This window comes from Ornithodoros turicata, chromosome 6 (assembly GCF_037126465.1).
Source record: "Ornithodoros turicata isolate Travis chromosome 6, ASM3712646v1, whole genome shotgun sequence".
In the NCBI taxonomy this organism is placed as follows: domain Eukaryota; kingdom Metazoa; phylum Arthropoda; class Arachnida; order Ixodida; family Argasidae; genus Ornithodoros; species Ornithodoros turicata.
The window spans coordinates 66,706,644-66,723,167 of record NC_088206.1 but is presented as its reverse complement, the minus strand read 5'-3'; the positions used below and the strand labels follow the sequence as shown (position 1 = coordinate 66,723,167).

The following is a 16,524-nucleotide window of genomic DNA, read 5'->3' as shown; positions in this document are numbered from 1 at the left end:
GCGAATTGTCAATACTGGCCTAATCTGGGACCAGTATTGGCGTGCTGCATGGGAAACCATGTGTGCTGTTGCGATTGTCCCAATCATTCAAAATTATACGCTATTATTACTGGAGATTTATTTACGCTCGTGAAACCATGGGAACATATACCAAAATATAATTGAAGATTAAACGGGTCACCTCCTTATAATTTTGGAATTCTTTCTGTGGCACACATCCGGGGATTCACAACAGCGCAATGTACCGAAAAGTTCAAGAACTTGTGATGGTGGCTGGATGGTGCCTTATCAGTGCGGTGCTTCATTTCGCAAGAAGATCTTGATCTACCACACTACACTTTCCTCTTCTCCCTCAGATATCCTTACCTAGACACTAATATAAAGGGAACGGTGTTCATGCGGTGCACCCAGGAGTAATTTGTGAGCGAACGAAGCGGCAATGTGCGCTTTGCGTACCATCAGAAACACGCTCATAATATCGGAGGTACTTTTCTTGATATTTCGAGCTGTGACTCCTTGCGTCAAATCACGAGATTGCTTCCAATATAATGCTATGAAAAGTGAGCATTTTTTCCCCTCTTTCGTTCTATTCCCTGCACAACGATGAGTCACGAGTCGATGAGTGCGATGCGTCATATGCGCACGTACAAAATACCAGGAAATACGCATGCAGCTTCACGTATTTCCTACTTATCCTTTATGGCACTCCTCGTAGCACTGACAGAACGAGACGACCTTACGGATACACAAATACTTCCACGTCTATCGTGAACTGAACCGTCTCAAAATGCCTATATAAGTCCGTACACGAAACTCCGTTTCGTCTGCTGCCCATTCGCTCTGTCTTGATAGTCGTGCATAATGTAAAACCCCAAGACTATAGGGAACACGAAGGGACAGACACAACACGAAGTCTCAAACACTTCTCAAACAATGTTTGAGACTTCGTGATCCCTAGTCTCGGGGTTTTACATTATGCATCATCTTCACCAGCTCGCTTCCCTAGCCATTTTTTCATTGATAATCGTTTCCAGCATTATCATCTTGCAAAGGCAATAGCAGAAGGCTCGTGCCTTTCTTCCGCAGTAGTCTTTCACTGTCAGGAAACAGAGGTTGCTTCTTCTACCGCAACCTTATGCGCTTCAGACTCCATGCACCCTGTACTGGGTACACTTTCACACTCCCATGTTCCTTACGCTGGCCACTACCTCGAGCACGCGAGTTTCTTCCACTTCCAGGCTGCTGAGAGTTCTCTGCACCAGGGCTTCGGTCTTGTTCCACAACCTGACGGCTACGTCGGGATCGCGCGACTTCTGCGAAAGCGTAACCTCCTGACACCCCACGAAGTACTTCCCAGTGACGTCCTGAACTTCCGGCGATGTTGCAAGGTAGGTTGAAGTTCGTGCGCCCTCTTGCGGCGTCTGCAAGCGATTGGAATGTCAGTACACCCTATAGACATCTGGAAGTTGCGCCCATTGTATACCTTCCCAAAGATGTGCAGAAAGGCGTTCCACAAGAAATGCCGGAAGTCGTGTTCCTTGCTGTTGAACTCTGTGGCGACGATCCCGGGATGCACAGCATTTGAAGTCACTCCTGCAAGCAACCAGTTAAGAGAAGTTCGTTCGCATTCCAAAATGGAAGCCGTTCTTGCAATGCGTGACGCCGAGGTCGTTGGGCAGAGAACACATGTTTCACCGCCTTACCCGTGCCACGAAGTCTCCTAGCCAATTCCACAGTGAAAAGGTTGAGTGACTGCTTGCTTGTCGCGTAGGTGACCTCTACTCCGCCGTACGACCTCTCAGAGTTCAGGTCCTGCAAGTCCAACCTTCCCAGGTGGTACAGAGACGATGTCACGTTGATCACTCGACTCGGAGAGCTCTGCTGAAGAAGCTCTGCGGCAAAAGATGAATGATAAGAATGTTAAGCATCAGAGGCTGAGTGAGCAGGTTGTGACACTACCAGGAAAGGACTAGAGGAACTATAGCCGCAGACGATGTCGTAGGAAATAAGGAAGTTTGGACATAAAATAATGTACTCCTGCACTCTAAGAAAAAAAAGGAGTACTTTTACTCCTTTTGGGGACTAAATGCATTGCCACAAAAAATAGTCCCTTTCGGGAGTAAATGCACGGGAGTAAATGAATGTCACAGGGTGGAGACTGCATTTCACGCGCTGTTGTAAGAGTCCCAGGTACATAATTGGTGTGCATGCATGAAAATACTTTGAAGCAAATCGTCAACCGTGATATATCGAGTGATATAAAATCTTGCGCCATACTAGGGCACAATTTGCGAAGAAAGATGCGCTAACTATTTCTTACTCTGTGTGGCTGGAAAACTGCTACATTGTCTGAGTTATACAGCCTTATGTCGTTCAAATTGACCAAGGGCACATATTTACCTAGACTGTTGCATTCAGGAGACCAGTCGCGAAGTTTAGTGACAATTTGCAGTCCTGGGGAGTAAATGTCGGGACTAAATGTCGGGTTAGGGGACTAAAATGGGGAGTAATTGGCAGACTAGGGGAGTAGACGTTGCAATTACTCCCTGTTTTACTCATTTTTTACTTAGAGTGTGGTCGGTATGTGATGTAGAATGACGAGGTGATGTGTGAATAGTCATCCAAGGACACCTTGGCACGACCAAGTAATGTCTGCATAAAGTTGCATCAGGCATAAAAGTCACAAGATGAACTGAGTTATGCTAAAGCGTGTAGAGAAGGCAGGTGTCCCTTGGAAAGTCCGTGAATAAAAAGTACTGCATGATATTTGCTCAGGGACCTATAGCACCAATGCCAACAACAACAGCAACGTCAACTTTATTTGAATGATGACGAGTGGCGAGTTTCATCGCCACAACAACAACAACTTTATTACAAGATGATGACTGGGAAGTTTCATCGCTAGGGGCGATACTCTACCCCACAAGAACAACCTTTTGCAGTACATTCACAACACTTCGAAAATGCACCTGCTATATCTTATTCATCCTTCGCCTCGGGTGTTTGCGTCACTTTGGTACCTTGTCTCCCGGAACGTCTCTGTCTTTCTACAAGCATGTCACAGCTTGCTTCGACATTTCGATCAATACGAAAACGTGCCCACGCTGTCGCCGCACGACTCATTGCGTTCTCCCGCGAACTCTTGTTTCCCACGTGGCTGGTTTGAAAAACAGTGAGTCTCAAATGGCATCGATGCTCTGTATGTGGGGTCGCGTGGAACGCGATTGGCACAACAAGAAGTATCATTCTTCGAAAGTACAAAGACGAAAGCGAAACAGCTGCATGGGCATTTTCGAAAGCGCTACCACGGAAAAGTAAAATATTGTTCGGACACCAGCCGTTACACGGATTCCCCTGTGAGATTAAAGATCGATTTTTCGATAGTGCCCTTAGAGATTATAGGAAAGGAAATCATGGACGCCTATGTTACTCGTCTGTGTTTTTTTTTTGTTTTTTTTTGTTCAACGAGGGAAACCTGTTATGTAGTGAGGCGAGAATTTTATTTTCCGTGTTAGCACCGCGACGCAACTGTGGCTATGAGCGGTGTAGAGATGGAGAGAGGACCTCAGGAAGATGCGGGGGGGGGGGCAAGGGGATTAGTATGCGTCCGGGGCCGCCTGCAGGGGAACTTTGCCGACATTCGTCTTGAAAGTCCCCGGAAAACCCAGGGAAAACTTCAGACAGCACAGCCGGTGGTAGGATTCGAACCCACCACCTCCCAGTCTACAGCAGCCGCTGGTGACGCAAGAAATGAGTAAAGAAGAAGAAACATCATTAAAGGTACCGTAATTTCAGGATTTGTATATCTTCTCCATAGCTTGATAGCTCCTCAGTATGCCCTTACGTCGCAGTTTTCGCCACTGCTGGAGACATATAGTTTTAGAAAATTGAAGTTGAAAATTACGGCCAACACCGAGTCGAAGTTGCCACCAATTGTGCATTGCTCGTCAGGTACGGCGACATGATTACATTGCATGCGCATAACACTGTGTCTAAAGCAAGAGAAGCCGGCTACGTGTCGGCTACGTAGCCATCATTAGCCAGCTGGGAGCATCGATCATTGTTGTGCGACGAATTGGGGATTATTTCCCACCAGACGTCGCCGCGAACTGTTTTACCGTAATTTTGCAAGCAAATTAGAAATGTTAAAGGGACGGTCACATCCGGAAACCCATCCATGAAACCGATACCACTGTGCTCGGCATCGGCCTTTTTTTTTTTCTTTACTATTTTTTTGGTTCCAAAGGTGCTTAGGTATTAACTAAACGAATTTTAAAGATCAGCGCTGAAGCAGAAGCCTTCCAGCGGGGTTACGTCACTCCGTAAGCGAAGGAGGGAGAGGGCAGCGCGCGGAGGAGGAAAGGCACCGTCCAGACCCCAAGTAACTCTATAGGCGCGTATACATGAAGGCGCCAAAGGTCGACCTCCCTTCTTCATGTAAAAGGAAGGTCGTCGCGGGGGAGGGAGGTCGCTATGAGGGGGTAGTTCAGTCGACAATGGTCGACTTCCCTTTGCCATGTTAAGCGGTTCAGTCGACCTGGCGATCGGCGTCCGTTACGTCATCAGCGGGCCCTTCCCATATTGCCCGCGAAATTCCGGATTCTCCGAGGAAAGCAAGCATGGCGACGGAAGCAAGCGATGTTCCGGCTACCCCTTCGAACCCACCGCGATGCGTATGGACCGACGAAAGCACTAAATTAATGTTGTCCGTTATTCGAGAATTAGACATCGCATTGCAGCTGGATTCGAAGCGGCAGCGGAACCAAAGCTACGTTTCAGACTGTGGAACGAAAAATGGCAGAGGAGACTCCGCGAAGAGCTTGTAAAATGCGTTATAAGACACTCCTTAAATAAATATACTGCGAAAATAAAATATATTTACTTCCGAGATAACATTCTAACGACGTGGCGGCGCTGCTGCTGGCGAGTAAGGTCGACTGAATTTCGGGAGCGCTAAGGCGCCTTATCTAGTTGTCATGTAAACCGTGGACGGTCGACGCTCCCGATCAGTCGACTGGGGACTTCAGTCGACGTTCGCGCCCATGTAAACGCAGTTTATGAGACGCACGCACGGCCGCGGCATTCCTTTTCTCGAACTCGTGCCATCATTGGCCGGTTACAGAATGACGTTCTTTCGCTTCGCCAGAGAGGGAATTCCTGCATGCCCTCAATATCCGTCGTCCGCTCTTGTCACGTATTCCGTCGAATAACGGTGGAACTGAACCAGTAATTCGCGTGGGATTTTCGATACCTGTGGTGGAAAGGTCTGCGAGGAATTAAGAGTTACAGTACAGTTTCGAAATCCACTGGAACGGATGTGACCGTCCCATTTAAGGGCGGCCCGCATGGTGCGTGTTTCTGTGAACATCGCGCTGCGTAAAACGCGGCGCAAAAAGGTGCGCTGTGTAATAGTGGCTGCGTAAAAAACTGCGCATGGCCACGCACCGTGCAAAAAATACGCCTGTCAAACCGCACGCCTGTCCGCCGCTGTATGCACAGCGGGTTTGGCGTATGTGCTTTACGAAGTCCGTCCTGAAATGGTGGTTTTTGCGTGCGTTCTTCTGTAAGTGATTTGCATTTGGTAAAATGGACTCTCACGAGCGAAAGATGTTGTTGTACATGGAGATGTCCTTCTGCAGCTCTCTTCGTAAGAGCGGCCATTGCTAAAAAGGAACTAGGATGCTGTAGCGGAACCAGAAGAGTGACTTGCTGCGCCGTGACTGGTTGCTATGGACGCCCGTGAATTGACTGCTACGTGGAATGATGCAGCGAGGTTTGCCGTGGAGCCAGTGTGCTGTCTAAGTTGTTGTTGTTGTTGAGAGGGTTACCAAAAGCGACAACGCTCAAGATTATAAAAGAGCATCACACACAAAAGTGGAACATTCCTTTTTTTTTAACTTTCTTTCTTCTCTTCGTTCCTTTAGAAAATACAACGCACATAAATTCGCACGTGTGCATCTTTTCCCTTCCTTCTTTTTCGCCAACGAGCATGTAACGATGAGATCTGTGCACAAAGACCTGCGCAAATTGCGCAGACTTGCGCCTTTCCAAAAGCACGACAACCCCGAAAGCCACGTATCCCCTGCTTCCCGTGTTCTACAACTCCTTTTTCGCGACGTGCTCTCCCGCGTTTGCACCGACATCTAACAGCCTCCCCATTGAAGCGACAGACGTCCTTATTCACGGCAAACCTTTTATTTGTCTCGCCCTTTTGCTCCACGCGCGCTTTCATGTCGCGAAAACACCCCTTTCGCAGCTCAGAAAAGAGCATTAAATTGTGTCGTATCCACGTGTCACTGCTTTTATAGTGAGCTTTATAGCGCATCGTACGGAAAACACGGGTCTCCCGCGAGTGGGAAGGAAATAAAGCTAACGCCACTCCCGTACCTTCATTTTTGCTTTGTTGTTTCTTAGCTGCCACTAGGTGTCACTAGACACCAGAGAAGGGGCGGAGGGCAGCGCACGTTTTCATTAATTCCTACACATAGATGGGATAAAACGTGTTGTTGATGCTACAGGGACCTTATTTTTCGTTGCGTTATCTCATGAAGCGTAACTTTTTGCTTTGAAACAGGCAGTCTCTCGGAGTACAAATTTAATAGGGGATGGTTGGTTGCCGTACATAGTGAATGGAGAGAAGAAAGAAAAAAAAAAAAGAAACACGAAGTCAACAAAGAGTAACTGAGCTCGTCCAGTGTTGTTTTCGTATTTTCGCTCTTTCTTCTGTATGTACGAGCAGGCTTTGTTCGAAATATCGGCGGCTCTCGTCCTGAGGTTCAGCTTCTATTTCCCTTTAAAAACGATAGGTTTATAGGGCTCACCATCGTCGATAGCCGTGTAGGTCCGTCTGTAGCGGTTGCAAACAGGGAAGATGGAAGGAGAGAGAAACGAGAACCAGGAAAGGAGTTACAACGGAATCGAAACGAGTGCGGGCGCCGAAGGATAGTCCTGGAAAGCCATAGCATTCAAATGCGTTTCGAACCATGTCCAATTCTTATTTCGTTCGTTCGTTCGTTTCGTTCGTTCGTTCGCTCATTCGTTTCGGTTCGGTTCCGGTTCCGGTTCCTGTTCCGGTTTCGGTTCGTTCGTTCGTGTCATTATTACAAAGATTTATTATTGTGAGTTTTCCTCCTGGTTCCATAAGGTGAGCTGGAGTTCATAACTTCCTCCCAGATGCCACCCGTCAGCATCGTCGACAGTGCCTCGTTTCAACGCGCTGTTTCCCAGTACATAAAATCACCCAGCTTGCCCTATAACTCTCAACATTCCCTTTGGTTCTGTTCCTTAGTTTGTTTGTTCTCCTTCACGATGCCAATACTACCTGCTTGATAACTTTTTCTTTCTTTTCGAAACAGCTTTTTGGTAAGCAGATTCTAATGCACATCTATCTATGTGTGTTGAGCTCATCTCGTGGTTTGACGAATTATATGTGTATCTATTTCTGTTGTAACACGTTGAACGATGAAACAAGGAAGAAAGAAGGAAGTCACTGAAAAGGTTAGCCAACTGTATAGGGCTGGAACCCACAACTTCTGGATGTCTTTGTACGTATTTGTCCTTTCTATGTGTTCCAGCCTCAGAACATCGATTCCCATCCTGTTATAACACCCCTTGTGTAATGCCTTCGGGCCTTTTTTGAGGGCTTAATAAACGAAATAAAATTAATTGACAATGTTACAGGGGCAGTGAGGTGACATTTAACACCCTCTCGTCAAGCTGTTCATCGGGAGTCACCATGCCAAAATACTTTCGGTCTGCGCTGTGCTGTCACTGCGGAATCAAATTAAAGAAACAGTAAGAGAAGCAAACACGGCCGGCCGACACGATCCTCGCGTGACGTATGGGAGTCCCCTTGCATTTTTTCTTTGTTTCTTTCTTCTCAGCTCACGCGCCGCTTATACTTGCCTACTTGCCGCCTACTTGCGCTGCGCCATTCTACGTCACGAGTCACGTGCCCGGGGACCACTTTACGTCACAACGTTCCCGCTTTCTCCTATACGCTCTTTTCACGAGCGGAGGAGGAGGAGGAGGTATGGGGAACAGAGTCCCTGCGCGCTCTCTGTACGTCACCTCACCTGCACGAGCTGTTCTCTCGCAGGAACTCATTTTATTCGTTGCAGAACACGTCGCCAGTGGCGCCACAAGGGGGGTGCGCGGTCCGCACCGGGTTACGCGACGGAAGGAGCTGATGCGCCGCACCAGTACCTCTCTTTCTCTGCGGCGACATAAGGAGCCCTCTACGAGCACATGATCTTTCTTTTTTTCTTTTTCTTCTAGGGTACAGGTATTGTTGGGAAGCCCATAAGAATCATTAATTTTATTTCACAGCAACTAACACATTTTATACTAAAACGTTCGCGGCGCAACAACAACAGGGGCACCTCAGTCACATACACCATCTGGAGGCAGCCTGCAGTCATTTCTATTCCTCCAGCTATTTCACGCGATTGGACCCTTTATGAGTGACGTCAAAGCTGTCCGTGGGAGCGTTACTCTGGGTAAATTGTTTTCAATGGGTAAAGTTAGTTCTCGGGAACATTTATCCGCCAGAACTGCTAAGCCATCGCGCCATAGGCACTTCGATGTGCACGCAGAGCGACGTAAGCGTACGACGGGAACTCACCTAGTAGGAGATTGGTCAGCAGAAATGGTCCAAGATAATTCGTTGCCATGGTAACTTCTAGACCTTCTTTGGTTAACCTCCTTCCTTTTGGGCCTAAAATAAGAGTAGCAAAGGGGGAACAATCGTTAAAGTTACGATACTTGAACCCACAAAATAATCGACGTCTCTGCTGTGGCTGAATACGGCCGTATCTGCTAGACTATCCGACTTACCGGGAAACAATGGTAATCCAATCCGCAACAAGGGGAGAAAAAGGAAAGGCTGCCTATTATTGTAGGTAAAAACAACCATGCCGTTGTGAAACGCCGTTTCGAATAACGCAGGAGAGCTGCGCGACCAGCAGCAGTTCCCTGTGCGCTATCCTTTCTGCGCAACGCATACCGATACACTCTAAGAAAAAAAAGGAGTACTTTTACTCCTTTTGGGGAGTAATTGCATTGCCACAAAAAATAGTCCCTTTCGGGAATAAATGCACGGGAGTAAATGAATGTCACAGAGTGAAGACCGCATTTCACGCGCTGTTGTAAGAGTCCCAGGTACATAATTGGTGCGCATGCATGAAAATACTTTGAAGCAAACCGTCAACCGTGATATATCGAGTGCTATAAAATCTTGCGCCATACTAGGGCACAATTTGCAAGAAAGATGCGCTAACTGTTTCTTACTCTGTGTGTCTAGAAAATTGCTACGTTGTCTGAGTTATACAGCCTTATGTCGTTCAAATTGACCAAAGGCACATATTTACGTAGACTGTCGCATTCAGGAGACCATTCGCGAAGTTTAGTGACAATTTGCAGTCCTGGGGAGTAAATGTCGGGACTAAATGTTGGGTTAGGGGACTAAAATGGGGAGTAATTGCAGACTAGGAGAGTAGAAGCTGCAATTACTCCCCGTTTTACTCATTTTTTTCTTAGAGTGTAGCTGAATCTGCACTGAGGACACATTATGCTGAATAACACGCGGAAGTGCATTGCAGCCACACATTGGAGGCCACTTGCAGTGAAGGTAAGTATTTGAAGTACAAAGTACCCAAGTACTACTTTCATCGAGTACAGAGGGCCATCCAAAAAAAAAAAATTCAGATTAAGACGTCTGATGAAAGTGTGTGTGTCAATAGACCTCTATACCCGAGAAACGTCATCTTGACGTGGGTAGACAGACTGAAACCGAAACAAATCGGAAGGGGAGGGGAAGGGGCACTTGTTCGCTGCCTTCTAGTGAAAGAAAAGTAGGACCGAAGGTGGCGCCCCTTTCAGGGACCATCGTAATCCCTTAATACCTTGGCTTTCGGGTGCGATCTTGTTCGCCCCTTAGCTTCGAGAGTAGTTCAACTCTACCAAATTGGTGGCGCTGTCGAACACTATGACGTCTTTTGTATACAAACCTATTTACCGAATAGCAGGAAAGGTTTTGATGTGTACAATTTGTTTCCCGGGAAAAAATTCACGTAAACATAGCTTCACCCTCATAGCGTTCACCCTCAACTCCTCACTCCGTGTGTAACGAGGAGGAGAAGCATGATGCAACGTCACCGATGACGTTACACAGTCCGCGCGTCCTGGTTCGCTGGTCAATGGGGGTCAGCGCCCTCTCCCTTTGCCGCCGTAAACCAGTGTTGCCAGTTCCCCCGCCGAATTTGGGATGAGAGGAGCGGCCGAACCATGACCGAGCCAGGAGCAATGCTTTGTCAGAGCCCCGAACAGCTGAGCAGCGGACCTCTCTAAGTAGCACCATTTCTCTGAACCAATCAGCGAGCGCGGCCCGTGTAGCGTCAGCGTGAGGTCATACGCAGATCACAGGCTGGAACCACCGCTGCGCGCTGTCACGTTATGCGGTGTACTTTAAATTCAATTTCTGCGATAATTATGACTCTGTAGGGTTAATTACTTCTCACGGTGCATCTTACTGGCCCGCTTAACAGTTTTATAGAAAAAAACGGGGTGTTAAAAAACACTTCTGTGCTACTTTAAGTACATTTCTGGGTACTTGTACTTTACTTTAAAGGGACACCAAGGTGCAAAAAAAAAGCAAAGCAATCAGCACCGAAGAAAAAAAAGCTTAATTGAATTGATGAATGTATCCTGTCTCAATAAGACAATATGCGTTGGTAATTGAGGAGGTATGACGACTGAGGTATTCCTACAGGGTGCAGGCCCTGACATAGCACGTTTCGTATATGTACCATACATGGACATGGACATGATACATGATTCGTTTCTGTAACCAAATGGAAACCATACTCGTGATGCCTGCGTTGTTGATGAGGACATCCAGCCTTGATTCCGAAGCCAGTATTTCCTTCGCAAATGTCTGCACGGACCGCAAAGAACTGACATCCAAGTGGCGGAATACCACAGCTGCGTTGTTGGTCTCCTGCCGTATGATCTGTGCAGCTTCCTCCCCTTTAGAGCGACATCGGCAGGCCAGGATGACGCGGGCCCGCCTGCGGGCCAGGTCTCTTGCCGTCTCAAACCCTATACCTGCGTACACAGGGAGTGAGGGCGTTAAATTTATTACGTAGGAAACTCAAGTGGCTGTAAATCGTTGCGTTTTCTGTGTACCCGCTTTCTGCAGCGCCCTCAAAAAACTCCATAAATCAGTTACCATAAACAACGCAGGCAGTAAGGAATCTGTAAATTAATTCATAAAGAGAATCACTTGCCTGCATTGGCACCGGTGACAATGACAGTCTGTCCCAACATGTTTTGGTCGTCCGAATCGTCCCTCCAACTGTTCCCATGACTCATCTTGTTGACAAGTCTGATCATCAACAGCACGACCATGGCACTGCCCGTCGCCAAAAGCGCTGGATGTTGAAATCGGTTTAACGTCACCACCAAGCGCTGCACAAATCCGACAGTCGGCTGACCTCTATAGCGAAGAGAGGAACAAAATAACGCACGTGGGTGGTAAGTAAAACACGAACGTCACGGATGGAGAGTAGAGCGGATTAGCAGACGACGATGAAGGCGGAAGATAGCAGACGACATTGGAGGCAGAAGATAGCAGAGGATCGATTTATAGACAGACGGTAAGTTCAGGATTAAGTAACTAATACATGTACGTGCATAAATAGCAGGTAAAAGAAGTGTGCCAGAAATAGAACGCCGAGGCAGTTTTGAAGCAGACGATGGCAGGATAGTGAGCGAAGCAGACGACATGGATGGTGAAGAAATAGAAAGCATAGCAGACGACACTAGTTGAGCGACAGAATAGCGGGTTTTTGGTGCATCGTACGGTATCGCCTTTGCGTACGTAATGGTTAGCGTTGTGGTTCTGCACACTGCGTTCCGTTATGCGCAGAATCATCAACGCTATCCATTACGTACGCAATGGGGATACCGTACGATGTACTCGGTAATGAAGAGTTTTAGTACACTGCGCTCTGTCGCCTTTGGGTACGTCAGGGACAGCGTGGTGGTTCTGTGCCCTGCGCGAAGCTCCCTTTATGTTTTGCGCCCTTACGTCCGCAAAGGCGATAGCGTACTATGCACTGAAACTCATTATTGGCTTACCACATTTTCGAAACCGTTAATGAAAGCACCTTCCAATCTACTAAAGCTCCGCAATAAGTGTAAAAAGCGCAGTGCGTTGCGGTTCTCGCAACGCTGATAAGAAATAAATAGAGCTTCTATACTTTGTTTGAAAAACAACCAAGTAAAAAAGTGACGCGAACTGCCCACAAGTTATCGCTAACGCGATTCTAGTCCTCGACCAAAGACCCAAAGCAAAATGACGTTTCGAAACAGATGTTACCGTCTGCATTTCGGTGATGGCAAAACGGAAGACGATTTCCATAACCACTGAAGCGTGATTTGACTTACAAATGTGCAGTAATCTGAAGTTTGAGATGATGTATTTCTTCTTCGCTGCTTATGGAAATTGGAGGCAGTGACACATATGGCAGCTTGGGCATGTGCCCTGATTTCCTTTTAAGCGATGCAGCTTTCTGAGTCACTTTCTTTGATTTTGACAGTGATAGGTAGTTGTTCACGAGATCGATGTTCTTATTTGGTGGCGGTATACAACGTTATCCAGCCAGCCTCACACCAGCAGCAGAAGCATGAGAGGAGGAAAGCCGTACCAGGGAGGAAGCACACGGCCTGTATGCTTTCCTTCTCTCTGGCTTGTGCGATAAGCAGTTTTCAACGTGCCCCCCCCTCCCCCCGATAGAGGGCTGTGCGCTTTCAATATGGCGGCGTCCACGGGAAAACAACGGGCCAGTTTTCCGACCTGATCGACCTGGCAGTTTTCAAGCGCTAGCACGTGCTGCCACGAAATGACCGCTCGAATTCGCCATCAGTTTTCGCCAAGTGCCGGCCCTGTTTGGATTTTCGTTCGAATTGGGTTGAATCAATGTCTCAAAAGTGACTGTGCTGAAAGCGGAAGGCGCAGAAGACCAACTACCGTTGCGACGTCTTTTTCCGACCACGGAAGTTAAAAAAAATATTGCCTCGAAAACACTCCAATAAGACGCTGTATGGAGAACTTGCGAGGCTTAGGACATAAAGGAAGTTCAAGATGTTATCGAAAAGTGGAAACTTGCGCGGTACGACGAAGTAAAAAAAAAAAAGAAGAAGAAGAAGTAAGGAAGGAGAACTCACAGATCGGAAGCTCCTTTCTCCTTTCAAGATGTTGTGTGTCACAATAGAAAGCTCTGGGCTTTCTAGAAATTTCTTTTGATAACAGTTCTTTTTTCTTTTTTTCCCCATCAAGAATCACCTGCCGAAACGTTCTGGAAATGTCATCTTGCTAAACATAGCGAAATGGATATCAGGATTTTAGGTCGTAAGAAGCAGAAGGTTGTTGGTGTCGTCGAGGACAGAAGGAACTGTGTTGGTATATCGTCCCTCTGTGTGCCGGGCTCGTGCACTATCCATATAGAATAGAAAAGGTTCATAGAGCAGTAAAAAGTCTCGCGAAATACTCACTCGACCATCCTGCTCCAGTGCTTATGATTCCTCGCCGTCGCTGCGAGATACCCAGAGAGGATGACCATCGCGAACGCCGCAGCATTTGCGAGAGCAGTTCGGCGGCTTCGCAACCCGGGACTCGAGCCGGCTCCCGTGGGACTACTCGGGTCTGGCATGGCAGGTGTTGCAACACGTCTCGTCGGGAGAGTGGGACTGCTGAAATAAAGACACAATTGCGTTCATGTTCCTCAGGAAACCACAGGTACTTGGTTTCGCCACTAGCATATAATTGAATTTTCACGAAGGTACCGCCTGTCGCGATGATGTCCACTGATCATTATTCAAATAACATGTTGTTGTTCAACGCAACAGCGAGCTCAACAGGTTAGAGGAAAGACTCAGAGGCGTGGCTTCGAGTGAAAAAGTTACAAACGACCAAAGTCGTGTTCGACTTAAGAAGGGAAGGAAATCTAGTCCGTCAGTTCTCAAAATATTACTGCACCGCGGATAGGATGGCTAGACACAGAGAGGCCCCCTCTACCTGCTTGCGCGGATAATGTAATCCGTCATATTCACCCTGCTTCTGTATTGGAGCAGGAAAGCTTATTTCGAAAGAAACCTACAGTGCAAATTTTATGTGTGACAGAAAGATCTAAATATTTTTTAATCGCGGCTGAATTTGCTGTGAAAAGACGCGGGGCGACGCCTGGTGGGAAACAATCGCCCATTCGTCGAGCAACAGTGTTACATGTCCCCAACCATCTCACCAACCGCGGTGATAGCAGCGCCACCAAAATCTGGAAAATACCTATGATTACTTCATTTAGCCGAAAACCCTCCCTGGACGACGAAGTCTGAAACCTGAAGGAAATAAGTGGGCATTAGAAGACACAACGTAGCAATTTTACTTCATCCGGCATGTCCGCACACTTCAGTGCTGGACCCTCGTTGCAAAGAGGCCCACCAGGGGTGCCACTACAATCCATCCAATCCATCCATCCATCCCTCTCTCGGCTCAGTCATGGGCTAAGTACTTCTTGAACTTTCTTTGAAAATTTTGTCCAAACGAGATAGTTCCTGACATATGTTCTCTCAAAATACAAGAATATTGGTACATCGTGGAAATTAGTAACAGAACTGACAGCAAAATCACCATGAGAGTCACCTACGCAAAAATGCACCACGTCTGGCGAGCCGGCGTGGTGATGGCAGCGGTTCACAGATGTCGCTGTACGCTCCCATTGTTATTGGCTTGTCTATGTTCGCCACACTACATGGCGGGAACTGCGGAGTTGGCATGGTGGCGCTGCAGTATTTCTCTTGGCACGCTATTGTCTCTCTTTATCTCCAACGGCGTATGTAATAGACGGACTAGATTTATTTTCCTTCTTCATTTGAACATCACTATAGAGTGTTCATTCGCTGCCGTCACCTCTCTGGAGGACGCTAGCTTCGAAAAAGCGATACCACTGCCATGATGTTTGTTCGACGAAGTTTGATTTCGGTTTTAGTTCGTTGCCATATCCTATTTAGAAGACTGTTAACGTTGAAGACTCAGACGCATCATATACGCCATGGCGGCAAATCCGCTAGCGACTGTGGCGATCCCCTGTGAGTGACGTCATTAAGCACCATAGGGAACCATAGGTACAGCTTCTATTCTGGAGAGCTTGGATTATGGACGCCTTCTTGCGCACGTCCTACGGACTATATCGCCTTGGAAGAGGTGAGTCCGACCATATGAGTCCCCTTTTCATAGTTTTCTCAAGGCACTGCTTGAGACCCCGCGCGTGTAAATTTATTGACATTGAACGAGGCAAAGTACCACTACCAATATTTTGCTTTGCTGCCACTACCGAGTTTTTGCACTCCAAGCAAACTGTTGGTACGAAATAAGGAAGTTAGCATAGGTTACGTTGGAGGCACATATGAGTAGTGCGTGGATTGTATACAGCAGGTAAGAGATACCAGCTTTGATACCTTGCGTTCTAGAAAGTTCGATGGAAGCAAATACTTCTCCAGTCGAAGAAAATTTACGTGCCAGCAGTGAGGTTCGAACCCACACCGGTCTACCCCCGTTTGGTCAGTAACAAGGTAGAAACAAAGAAAAAGTAAGAAACTTAAGGCCCGGTTTGAACCGAGCTCCACTAAAGACGGTTATTGACACTGAAACATTCGTCACGTCACCAAAATAAGGTTTGCAAAAAACAATGGAGCGTTAACTTCAAGTCTTAGCCGCCCTTGATCCTGTTCAAAGTTAACTAGCGTTTATGCAGAAGGTTAGTTATTGAAAGGAAGCGACGACGTATCCATCGAACAAGAAATGGCTACTTACTCGTTTGTTGATTTGCTGCACTTTAAGAAAGTCCTTCAATAAACTTCCTATATCGCAGCAAAATCACCATCTCCTACTGGCACCATCATATCACGTATCTTCACAATGCCAAACTTGGAATCCGGTTGCTTCACGGAAGCTCAGTCCTCCACGGAGGAAACTAGCAGACGACGCAAACAAAACACTTCTCTCCAAGAAAGACGCTGGGACAAAACCAGAAATCCTTTCCAGAAGAAGTCATCCAATGGACGACGAATGTCGAAGACGCGAAACGGCTAAACTTTAACAGACGGAAAATGCGTAGCAGACGACACTGTGCAACCACTGCCGTGAAGGGGTCTTGAAACGGCTCGCTGCCGAACTGGTTCTTGGACGGGACAAGTGCATTTTGTCTAATTTTAGTTTCTTTCGCTCTCCGCCAGTGAAAGTAGGTGAAAGTAGGTCAGTACTCTCTATAATCCAGGTTTCCCATTGAGCACAAACAATACACGCAGCGCAGCGCTTCTCTTTAACGGTAACGGTGGTTGGCAGACTTTGGTTACCAGATGGCGTGGTCCACTTCTGAAGAAGTGAGCGAAGCAGATGATGGCATGGTTTCATTGCGACCTTCCAAACCTACATATGTTTTTGTTACATATTCGTGACCTTGATTG

At 47.1% G+C, this 16,524-nt stretch overlaps 1 protein-coding gene across 1 annotated transcript; it reads right to left on the bottom strand.

The window, feature by feature from the left end:
• Positions 1–93: 93 nt before the first annotated feature.
• On the bottom strand, positions 94–16,196 carry LOC135397095 (retinol dehydrogenase 14-like). Its single transcript, XM_064628430.1, has 8 exons — positions 15,872–16,196; positions 13,555–13,752; positions 11,286–11,494; positions 10,864–11,103; positions 8,624–8,716; positions 1,704–1,892; positions 1,484–1,593; positions 94–1,421 (listed from the first exon to the last, which is right to left on the bottom strand). The coding sequence occupies exons 2-8, from the start codon at positions 13,710–13,712 to the stop codon at positions 1,176–1,178; spliced, it is 1,245 nt and encodes a 414-aa protein (XP_064484500.1). The 5' UTR covers positions 13,713–13,752; positions 15,872–16,196; the 3' UTR covers positions 94–1,175.
• Positions 16,197–16,524: the final 328 nt, after the last annotated feature.